The 11,199-nt window shown below is 38.1% G+C and overlaps 8 protein-coding genes across 8 annotated transcripts; 3 read left to right on the top strand and 5 right to left on the bottom strand.

Annotated features, from left to right (window-relative positions):
- Window positions 1-273: 273 nt before the first annotated feature.
- On the bottom strand, window positions 274-1,854 carry FDP41_011387 (uncharacterized protein; the record flags this gene model as incomplete). Its single annotated transcript, XM_044701789.1, has 1 exon — window positions 274-1,854. One exon carries the CDS (start codon window positions 1,852-1,854, stop codon window positions 274-276), a length of 1,581 nt encoding a protein of 526 aa, XP_044567170.1.
- Window positions 1,855-2,788: 934 nt separating this feature from the next.
- FDP41_011386 (uncharacterized protein) lies at window positions 2,789-3,286 on the top strand (the record flags this gene model as incomplete). Its single annotated transcript, XM_044701788.1, has 1 exon — window positions 2,789-3,286. One exon carries the CDS (start codon window positions 2,789-2,791, stop codon window positions 3,284-3,286), a length of 498 nt encoding a protein of 165 aa, XP_044567169.1.
- A 96-nt stretch (window positions 3,287-3,382) lies between these two features.
- On the bottom strand, window positions 3,383-4,907 carry FDP41_011385 (uncharacterized protein; the record flags this gene model as incomplete). Its single annotated transcript, XM_044701787.1, has 4 exons — window positions 3,383-3,949; window positions 4,000-4,176; window positions 4,255-4,685; window positions 4,748-4,907. The coding sequence occupies 4 exons, from the start codon at window positions 4,905-4,907 to the stop codon at window positions 3,383-3,385; spliced, it is 1,335 nt and encodes a 444-aa protein (XP_044567168.1).
- A 217-nt stretch (window positions 4,908-5,124) lies between these two features.
- FDP41_011384 (uncharacterized protein) lies at window positions 5,125-6,207 on the top strand (the record flags this gene model as incomplete). The annotated part of the gene is made up of 1 exon (XM_044701786.1): window positions 5,125-6,207. The coding sequence occupies one exon, from the start codon at window positions 5,125-5,127 to the stop codon at window positions 6,205-6,207; it is 1,083 nt and encodes a 360-aa protein (XP_044567167.1).
- Window positions 6,208-6,319: 112 nt separating this feature from the next.
- On the bottom strand, window positions 6,320-6,691 carry FDP41_011383 (uncharacterized protein; the record flags this gene model as incomplete). The annotated part of the gene is made up of 1 exon (XM_044701785.1): window positions 6,320-6,691. The coding sequence occupies one exon, from the start codon at window positions 6,689-6,691 to the stop codon at window positions 6,320-6,322; it is 372 nt and encodes a 123-aa protein (XP_044567166.1).
- A 513-nt stretch (window positions 6,692-7,204) lies between these two features.
- On the bottom strand, window positions 7,205-7,696 carry FDP41_011382 (uncharacterized protein; the record flags this gene model as incomplete). The annotated part of the gene is made up of 1 exon (XM_044701784.1): window positions 7,205-7,696. One exon carries the CDS (start codon window positions 7,694-7,696, stop codon window positions 7,205-7,207), a length of 492 nt encoding a protein of 163 aa, XP_044567165.1.
- Window positions 7,697-8,763: 1,067 nt separating this feature from the next.
- FDP41_011381 (uncharacterized protein) lies at window positions 8,764-10,143 on the top strand (the record flags this gene model as incomplete). The annotated part of the gene is made up of 1 exon (XM_044701783.1): window positions 8,764-10,143. The coding sequence occupies one exon, from the start codon at window positions 8,764-8,766 to the stop codon at window positions 10,141-10,143; it is 1,380 nt and encodes a 459-aa protein (XP_044567164.1).
- Window positions 10,144-10,258: 115 nt separating this feature from the next.
- On the bottom strand, window positions 10,259-11,197 carry FDP41_011380 (uncharacterized protein; the record flags this gene model as incomplete). Its single annotated transcript, XM_044701782.1, has 1 exon — window positions 10,259-11,197. One exon carries the CDS (start codon window positions 11,195-11,197, stop codon window positions 10,259-10,261), a length of 939 nt encoding a protein of 312 aa, XP_044567163.1.
- Window positions 11,198-11,199: the final 2 nt, after the last annotated feature.

Here is an 11,199-nt window from a genome sequence, read left to right as displayed (position 1 = left end):
ATCCATACTAGCATCACATTCTCCCTAATACTTCTCCTCATGATGTAATAATCTTCAGGGTTCTTTACCGAACAGTAGTAGTGGTTTATTTTTTTTAATAAAAAATAACTCCCTTAATCAACCGAAGACGATGAAAGCCTTGAGTACACGTTTGTGTTGGAAGCTTCCGAGATGAGAATGTGTGATGGAACACGTGTTGTTCCGAGATGTTTTATTGTTGCCATCTTTTGGTGGTGGAGAGGTCATAACGAAAGGGTTGGTCCTCATGTGCTTTTAGAAGAAGAATTGATGTTTGAAGTAAGGACTGGATGATGTAGTAGTGGTTTGAGGCAAGTGATGCAAGTGTTGTGGTTGATTTGGAGGGCTCGACTTTCCAGTACTGTTATGGCAATTACTTTCAAAGATCATTGAAAGAGCTTGTGAGTTGGATGTTGCAGAGAAGAGATGACCTAATGGCTCAAAAGCAAAGTCGTGTTCACTGTTTCTGAACACGAAGTGATTGACAAATAGAACTCTATCGTTAATTCTCACATACATTTTAGCTTTGATTTGATGCAAGTTGCAATAATCAAGGGGGATTGCTGGTAATCGAAATGTAATTCGATCTGGTGTAACAGAAACGATGAGACCTGGACTGATGACTGCATGCTCTGGTTCACAAGCAACAAACACTACAGATATTCTGTCAAGTGGATCAAAACCTTCAGAACTGTGATTGAAAATACTTGACAGAGGACATGTTTGAAATTCACATGAAGTCAAGTCGCAGCTAAGAAACGAAGAGAAACACTGATGGTTGCTGTTTGTTGAAAGGGTTGGTGTTGGAGGAGATCGTTCGAAAGCATTCACTCCAAAGGTATCCTTTTGTCTATATTGCATAATATAATCACGAGACATTTGCTTCGTAGTAGTTAAAGGGCTGGTGGAATAGGTACTGGAATAGAACGAAGAAGTTTTTGGAAAGCAGTTAGATTCTGATTGATGAATGAGAGGCTTCATGAAGAGAGGGCTATCAAGTTGGTAACTTGTACTGACTCTCTTTTCATGTGATGGATTATTAACGATTAATGGAGAGGGTGCAGACTGAGCTGAGGGAGAGCCAGAAGAAGAATAGGGGGAGGAAGGAGAGTGTGGATGTCTTCCTCCAGAGGAATGACTCAACATTGGAGAGGATTGGTCATTTGAATAGTGCAATGGTCGTCGTTGTTGACAATCGACATCTACTCCCTCAGACTGATTATCGTTACCTTCATGGATAAACTTGCTGACAAAAACACTCGTGGCAAACACAACAGATGTCTTCATACACTTCTTATGACCAAAACTAATGACAAACCATCCTACTCGTTCAACTTCAATCAAGAAGGTAATATACTTTGAGATGTGTCTTGCTGTCTTCTTTGCAATTTTGCTTACCACCAACTTTAAGTTTTGATGGTAAACAAATGGTTGTGGTGATTTCACTTCGACATCAAATAATCCCTTCTGAACGAAAGTCTCACATGAGGCCTCGTTGTGTAGGTTGAAATATTTCGTTGGAGATTCACCTTGCTGTGTGAGCACAAATGCCGATCCAATGAGTCTCATTCTCAACAGGTTGTCATTTTCGTCTTTAATTGTCAAATGAGTATTGCTTCTAAGATTGGAACTGCCTCTCATATTGAGAGAATATTGGTGGGTTGGAGAGAAGAGCTTGAAATCAAGAGAGAGATGATCGTTATTGAAATGAGTGGTATCGTTGGAAAGTTTGTGGAAGTTGTCAGCAGAGTTGTCAGCTTGACCTTTGTCTTTATACATTTTTGGAGTTGTCAAAAATTCAGTTTCGTGCGTGCTTTTGCTTGTTTGAGTACCCATCTTTTACAATAGAGGTTATGTTGGAAATAGAGTATGTTATTTGAGTGTTTTTGTTTTTAATAGTGACAATATCGGATTCGTTTCTCTTTCTCTTAGGGTGATTCCAAGGAAGGTGTTAAATTAGAGGCGTGTGTGATGAATTTCACTGAGGGTGTGCTTCAGGCTATGAGAGCTGAACACGGAAAGTGATCAATATTTTGTTTTTTATAACTGTTATGGAGCCTGTGGTTGTTGTGGCCTTTCAATCGGTGTGTATTTCCTTTACTGAGAGTGAGTCGTACACAACCACAGCTGTGTGAGATTGTCACAATTTAAAAACGTGCTCAACATGTTTCAGGAAACCCTGAAAATCCATGACTCAACGTTTGGCAAGACTGTGCGAATGGAGGAAAGAGGGAATTGGTTGAACACCAAATATGGAAATGAATATTGGAAACTATTTCCTGTGTGGGCTTTAGCGCATTTGAATTATTGTGCTGACATGGAAAACGTGAAATGCATGAATGTATGATGACCATTCTTTGATTGGAAGCTTTACTGTTTACAATGATTTTCGCTTGTATTTACGGACAAAAAAGTATCAAAGAAAATATGTGAACAACAATTTTAAACTTAATGAGGGAGAATATATCAAACAAAGAAAACTCACAACTTATTATGATGCAACATGTGATATTTTTGAATCATTGATGAGAAGGGAGTACTACTTTGTGTAATTATGTCCACAACTTGTCATCATTGTTTTTGGCCATCACTTGAAGTGTCAGCAACATTTCTTTCCAAATCAAATCGTTGTTAAATTAAAAAACATAACATTTGGGAATTACGAACGACGAATTGGAGGAATCATCATGGTGCGTATGTGTACAAGATATGAGAGTGACTCACTCTCCGAATAACTTTCTCGTCCATTCCTAAACTTGAAAAGCAAAAAATGAACAACCGTACATCCTTGCGTGTTGAAGGTCATCAGCCTTCAGAAAGATTTCATTCATCAACATCGGAGAGTAGTAGTGGGCACAACGATGCTTCTGTGTTGCCTGCAAGTCCTGAAAAGCTGTTAAAACAAACAAGAAGAGGAGATAAACCATCTGGTCCAGATGATACAAGTATTTTGTTGGAGTTGGAGAGAAGTATTTACGAAGCAAGGCTTAACTCTCCTAAAGTATTCAATTTTACGGTATTTAATATTGTACTCGGAGCTGCCTATATGGGTGGAGTTTTGAGAAAACGGAGAGTTCCTCCACAACATGCAAAGGCCACAATTTTAACTCTTACCACTTCGTTTTTGGGTGTGTTTTGTTATTTGAGAAATTTATCTTCCAATTTTGCAAAAGTTGCTTTGGATCCAAGAACAGACCATTTAACAAGCGATGGCATTCAACGATGGGAGAAAGCAAAAAAGAAATTGTTAGAAAAAGAAGAAGAATAGATAGTTGTTTGAGTGAATGTGTTCGACTTTATTTGTTGGCTTTTAGAATACTTTAAGGAAATGTCATTTGCAAGTTAAATGGGGACAGTTCGAAATTTATTTGTTTCTGAGCTCCTCTAACTTGGAATTGCGTCTTCTGATAATATCTTTGGAAGGCTTCCAATTAGTTTCCCTTAACAAAGATTCCCATTTATCAGTTAATTCCTTCTCTGTTACGTTCTTATTCCATAATAGTGTTTGGAATTCAATATCTTGCCAAGGTGGAAGATCACAATTACATGCACAACTTGTTGGTTCTTTTAAAGGGTTCTCTTCCTGGCGAATGATATTGGCGTCAATAGCAAGATTATTGCAGCACAAAGGATTCATTTTGCCACTCTTCTCCAACTTGTCTAAGAAGCGCATTCCAGTAAGGAATTCAAGTTCTTTCAGAGATATTGAATATTTGGTTAAATGATCAAACTTATCAACCTGGCTATTTGGTACAATAAAAGCCTGAGCATAATACTGAGGTGATTTTCGTTGTGATTCCTCTTCTTCTATCTCCGTTTTACTTCTCTCAGCAATAATTATTCTAAACAAGTGCGTAGGAACAGCAACCTGGTTGTTGCCGACAATCCAGTACTTGACTTCTCCTTTGGGTCCTGCTTTGGGCCTTGCTGCCTTCATTTATCGTCACAAGAAAATGTTTTGTGTGACCTGGAATAACTTACATCCGGTTCTTGTTTGTTGTCATAAAGTCTTGGCATGAAGACGGGACCTGCAATGACATGAACAACATCAAAGTCATCAGCCAATGATCGTGTAAATCTTTCCATTCTGAGCCAATAATTAGCGTTGTTGTCATAGTCTTGAGGAACAATATTGTTCGCTAAAAGATGTGTTTCATTCTTGTAAAGATTTACACGATCAAAGAAATAATGAAAAAAAAATTCAAGGGAATGAACGATTAATAATGATCAGCTTACCATTGCCTCTTGGTCAAATCCTGTGAAATCACCACAGTTTGCTAAATGACCCCTAGAAAACTTGCTTCCAAAGTAATCCGTGTTATCAGGATTAAAACTTGATAATTGTTCAAATATTGGACTTTTCATAAATTTAGAGAACTTTCTATCCGATTTTTCAACATAATTTTCATTATCGAAATGTGGAATGGACCAACACACAAACATTGGAATCTTTAACCTGTTATCAGTCACTGATAAAAAACGAGAAAAGACATTCAATTGACCAACATTGGTCGGTAAGCCAAACTCATTAAATGTTTTAAAGAGTTCAAATGTCTCGTTTTTTTCATGGTTGTGAGCCTCTTCCACATGAATATTATATTTTGGCCAACGAAGATCATCATGTTGATTCTCTAAATATTGATAAATTGTTTCAGTCAAAGATAACTCTGAAGAAGTTGTTGAACGTATGAGTCCATTTCCGGCCGTGTATTCACTTGTATCGGAATACGCGATCCATGATCTTTCTCATCAGAAACTTGTTTTATTGTAGATGGATCTTGAAGAGGATGACGATGATGAGGAGTAAAAAGAGTGCCATAATATTGAGAGCCAATATAAACACCAACAGCGACGGAAGTGGCATGAGCCAACACTCGCTTCAAGAACATTTTTTTAAATGATGTCACACTGATTCATATATAATAATTCATACATAACAATACCCGCAACCCAGGAAATCCAAAGTACCAATCATCTTCATTGTTAATCATCATTGGAAGATCACGTGATCAACACTCGAGTGCAAAATGTACATGGTTCCTTAAATGCGCTACAAGTTCAAAAAAATACTTCAAAACTTCCAAAAACGAAAGCCTCAAACAAAAAATGAGCTCCCCGAATAAAACATCAACTGAAACAAAATATAGGGTTTCTACTGGAAAGGATGAGGAAGAGAAAAAGGATGATCAAGGGTCAAAGGAAATTTCAACAACTTTCCCTGGATTTGAGCAATGTATAAAACCGCAGGTTCCAATGGCTGCGCATGAACCAATTTCAAAAGTCGGTTCATCCCAAATTCATCGTGTTGCAATGAAAAAATGTAAATTTCCAATCACTATAACAGAGGCAGTATTGATTATTTCATGGCTGGCTGCAATTTCTTTTTGCATTTGGTACATATACTTTTCGGCTGTTAATTTTTATGAGTCCCAACACTCTCCAACTACATCCCTTGCATTGTTAGAAACGATCCCTCTTCATTTTCCTTCAATCACAGTTTGTAATTGGAATGCTGTTGACAAAGATTGTGATTACTGCAATATCACGCTGCTTCATGCAACCACGCCCAACAATGTTTTGGGCATTATTGAAACAGTTAACCTATCACATCAATATTTGGAGATTGAGCAGAATGGTCAATATTTTAAATGCTATGGATTCAACTATGACAACAACAATCCTTTGGTTGCCAATTACACAGGATATGGTGGATCTATAAGCTTGTTCTTTCGAGCTCCTTCTGTTCCAGAAGATCGCGATTCTAGATTTGGTCTACAAGTTACATTTCATGAAATTGGAACCATTCCAAACGTGTTTAGTGAAACAAACTTTGCTACGTCTGGAGTTGATAACTTTTACACGTTAACCAAATATGTGACAAAGAGATTGAAACCAACAATTGAGAATCCGACTGGTATTGAGCTTCGATGGGACTCCAAGCTGTCAACTGTACAGCTCACTCAAAACGACCCATCTGTGGTAGTAATTTCGTTTTCTTATGACTCTCTAAACGAAAATCGAATTACAGAAATGCTCACAAGCTCTCTGGAAGGATTGTTCGGAGAAATTGCTGGAATTGTTGGAATATTTATGGGAATCGACGTGTTGAAAGTGCTGAGGGGAGTTCTTGAAATTCCTTATGCAATTCATGCCAAATCGCTAAGAGCCATTTGGGATAATTTCAATTAATATTTGTAATTTACGAATTAAGAATATCAGATATGCACTATTATCAATAATGAAAAACATTAGAAATAATTTATAAACTATTTACACTCTAGTGTACTCGAGCCACGGCACTCTATTCATAAAAAAGATGTCTGAAACTCGTTTCTGCCAAATTGATAAACTCATTAAATACATTCCTGTCAAAAACTTGAGATGAAGGAATTCTGTGAATATAATTTGCTCGGATAGCAAATGAGCCATCTCCAACACTCTCAACTTGTCCTCTGACCATCACCAATTCGTCCATAGTGGCATTAAAGATGTTGTTCGAGTAAACAGTGATCATTGATGAGTCACTAGCAAGCACAGCAAAAGTGTCTCCGTTAACATCAGAGGCACAGTTTCCGATGAGAGTTACGTCCTTTCCGATGTAGTTTGGGATCGTACTGCCGTTAATGTAGGGATGAGAAAGGAGTTGGTGTTGTTGGACAGGTTCTGCGTTCATGTTGAAATATTTTTTTTTGAATTGTTTATTTTTTTGAAAGCGGGAAACGGTTCCACGAAAGAGTGGAAGCAACAGCCTTCGAAGGTCCGTTATGCAACTTGGTATCGTCAGTCATCGGTTGAACTGTAGTGGCTTGCTTCTGTCAGACAACTTGCTCACTCTTAAGCATGCAGAACAACAGGTAAGCTTTCATTCTTTCTTTCGCACGATGTCCAACAATGTCTGAAGTTCAGTCAAACACGCACTAATTCCAAAAATGAACTTTTTAAACACGGTGTGATGTTCGTTGTTGTTGGTGAAGTGTTGTTGTGTTTATTCTCTGTTTCAATTAGTAGTTGGAGTAAAAAGACCGCATGTGTGTGATGAAGATTATTCCTCAGCAAAATTGTGTTGGTAAAGTGTCAAAAACTTGGTTGTCGTTAAGCTAGCTTGTAGCAGTGGTAACAACTGAACAAAATGGATTGTCCAAACGAGTTGGCAGCAAAATTTCATCATCGTGATGATTCACGGATCTTACTGTTTTTGTGATGGTTGCATCTGATGATGAGCAATTTCTCTTCTCCATCGTCTTTGCATCATCACATATGGATCCACCATCAACATGCTCACACAAACAACAAATTCAAATAATAAACCTTGTGAAATTGTAAATCGTCCCAAACAAATACATGCTATCGTGAACAAAGTGACCAGTGCAAACATGAAACGGATCAAACTTTGTTGCAAACACTGCACATATCTTGAAGGGCGCTGATAAGCTTGATGTGCTGGTAAGTACAGCACAGAGGAATTCTTGTCGGTGGTGTAGTGGGTATTATTGTTGTTGTTGTTGGAGTGAAGGATGGTTGCAAATGGAACCTTTGGCAAGGTCGATGTGGTGGGTGAGCCATAAAGCTTGGGTGAAAGTGTTGGAGTCATTGTATCGGGCATGGTTCCGTGATGGTTGTTCTTGGTTGGAGAAGAGACTTCAGAAGAGGTGGTAATGGTCGTTGTGGTTGAACTCATGTTGGGACAGATAGAGGATTCTTTTGTAGGAATCAAAAACAAGAGAGGATATCGAAAGGGATTGTTGAATATCTTTTTTGTTGTTGCCGCAACGATCAAGCCAAACGTTTGGATGTGATGTTGAAAAGAGTGGTCGATAATAATAATATTAAATTACAATTTGGAGTCAGTGAGACACTAGTGAACGCTGTTGTTCGAGAGGAGTGCGAACTTGTCCAAAGCAAGCTATTGGATTTGTTTGAAGATGGTATAACTTGAGAGAGTGTGTGGATGTTGGCTTGTGTGTTGTTGAATAAAAGCCAAGTTTGTCTGGAGTTTTGAACAAGGAAGCTTTTTTTGTTGTATGAATGATAGTGTTTGGGTGGAAGAAGAAGCTTTCCACCAAGAAGAAGGCCAAACAAAAAGAGCCCGAAAAGATCTCAAACTCCAATCCGCGAACAACAGCTGCTGCCATACACCACACTAACACTTGACACGTTGAGCCGACCTTATTTTCAATACCTACTCAACGTCAGTCGCTGTCGGCGCATTCCGTTCAAAAAAAGGTGCTATCTCAACGTCACCTTTCCTCTCGCAATTAGAAAATAAAGCATATATTGGTGAATCTTGTCGTCTTTCTCGTTTTTTATACTGTTCTTGTATGGTGAAGGTGCAGAACATTTCAAGCTGAATATTGCTATGAAATTAGAAGGACTGCCCTCGGAAAGATGGTTTTAAGGCAGAGATGAGTCCAAAAAACCTTTCATCAAGCTTCTTGTTCAAAAGGTGGAGGGTATGTATGTTCGGTGTTTTGTTGGAGCCTTGACAATGCTTTTTGGGACCTTTGTCAACTTTTTAAATGATTTCATGACAAGAGTAGAAACCCCAAAGAGAAGAGTTGCAATGTTGCCATTGTTGGCCAGGACTTTCTTGTAATATACATTGTGTTCACTGTGCACGTTTCAAATCGTGTTGTGTTCTTTCAGGAAGGACCTTTTACAGAGGTCTACAGTCGATCTTTTACAGATGTTTGAATATTCAACTATTAACTACTTTGTTGTTTGAATTAAATATTAATCAAAACAAAAATGAACAAACTTATGCACAGCATTGTCCTCTCATCCAGAAAATCATCATCATATGGTGTCTTTTTGAGATCCTATCATCACAACACTGCAGGTGTTAGAATGAATCAATATTTACAATCTAGATTTATGTTTCCGAAAGGAGATGATATTTTCAGTTTTACAAGAAACTATTTTACTTCTGTTGTGAATCAAACATACACTGAAGAAACTAATAAAGATGATGACATGGGTTATTCAAAAATAGAAAGTCAATCAAGACTCAGAGAAAAAGTCTCATTATCGAAAAAGTTGAAACAACGAGCTTTGGAAAATCAATTTTCATTAGAAGAAGCTATCAACGTGTCAACAAATTTAATTTATGGAAAGAAAAATATTGTTGTAATGATTGGTCCTGTTGCATCAACACAATCAAGATTACCCAAAGATGTTTTTGAGCAAGCTACTTCTCGATATTACCAACAACATAATTCCTTCGCAAGCCATATTTATGGGGATTTACATATTTTGTACAATATTGATAACAAAGCAATCATCAACTCTCTACAGACGGAAGATAATAATATGAATGATTCTAAACAGGATATTACACCTCAAAGATACAGTTCTGGACGCTCTAAGGAGGGAATACAACTTCAAAATATCAAAGAGAATACTATTGACGATCTTTATAATTCGATTCAATTCATGTCAAACCCTACCCCAACACTGCAATACCTACAAAAATTGCATAATACTTTCAACAAAAATTATAGCAAAGGAACACCAGTTCATGACTTTTTACTCCGCCTCAAGAAAGAGAATAAGCTATTAAGGGTGTACACAGAAAGCATAGATGGAATTGAACAAAATATATTAGGGGACAATATTGTAGTTAATTGCTTAGGAAGCTTGAATGGGTTTCATTGCGATGTGTGTGGAAAAGAGCTCGATTTTACATCAGCCCTTTCACAATTCCCAAACAGGGGCTCTTCTGATCGTAATATTCGAAAGGGTAAATGTGAACTGATGAGTAAGCAAGAGTGTGGGTTGATTCCGAATCTTGTATTAGAAAATGACACTTTCCCTAAAGAAGTTCGTGAACTTGGAGAGAATGATATTTCTGAGTCTGACATGATTATTGTTATTGGTACTCCTTTATCGAGACAACCCTTGTCAGGTTTGATGAAGATGGCGTCACAAAACAAAAACATAACCACACTGTGGATATTACCAAGGGTGCTCCTTGATTGTTATCAAGACAACGACATTCCCAATCCCCTCCAAGAGTTTGCTAACGGTACATCATCTAGAAACAATGTGATTGTTTTACCTGACGAAGTCACTATTGACTCATTTGTTTCCAGTATTCAAACCAAACTGCTGTCACGTCAGACGCACTGAAAACCGACTGAGCCCATTGCATGAGTTGAATAGCATTACAGGTTGTAATTCAACACATTAAAACAAGAAAAATCGAATCGATAGTTGGACTTCAAAAATTTCCTTTGCATGTTGTTTACTTCTTAATCTTTTGAATTTCAGTTCCTCCTGTAGCATTTAATGCAGCCTTAATGCTTGAATAGATTGCGAATTGACCAGCAGTCAAAGCACCAACCATGACAATTCTTGGTCCGAGACCCAAGAACAAACCACGTGGACCCAATTCCTTAGCCAAAGCAATCAAACGAGATGAAATTGAAGCTCCCTCTGCTCCCTTTTGCTTGTTTATCTTAGAAAGCAAAGTGTCAGCAGGTTGAGAAATAATGGCAGCGCAAGCACCAGCAATCAAACCACTTGTCAAGTCAACTCCCATTTGACCAGACTTGGACATTTCACTCTTTGGTTTTCCGATCAGGTTAGCAATTTCCTCGACACACAACTCATAGACGACGAATTTAGCCATTGTGTATGGAATTTGTTTCAACAAGATTGGGAAGAATCCAGAGTAGAAACCACGAATAACACCTTCTTCCTTCAACAAACGAGTGAAACCTCCCAATAATCCATTAGCAAATGTTGGTTGAGAGACCAAACGAATACGAGTAGCTTCCAATGGACACAAAGCAATATCGGCAAAGAATTCAGCCAAAGCAGATGAAGCCAAATAGATAGCAGTACGGTTCTCAGTAGCCTTTTCAATTCCCAAACTATTAACGAATTGCTTCTTGAAGAATTCATAACCACCAAACTTGAAAGCGCCTTGTAAGAAGTATCCAGCAAAAGTAGGACCAACACCAGTCCAGATAGCAGCTGGACCCTCAGCTTGGATGATTTGACGGAAAGAGGCAATCATACCCTTGTTATAAACAACAGGATCCAATTGTTTACGGGTCTTCACCACGTCAACTGGTGTGAGAGCACCGTGAGTGATGGAGCAACAAAGAGCGCCAGACAAGGCATAACGAGCGTACAAATCAACACCAGTAGGCTTTTTAGTGGTTGTGGTTGTGGACATGA

Source organism: Naegleria fowleri (assembly GCF_008403515.1).
Source record: "Naegleria fowleri strain ATCC 30894 chromosome Unknown tig9, whole genome shotgun sequence".
NCBI lineage: Eukaryota > Heterolobosea > Eutetramitea > Acrasida > Naegleriidae > Naegleria > Naegleria fowleri.
This window is presented reverse-complemented; position numbering and strand designations above follow the sequence as displayed.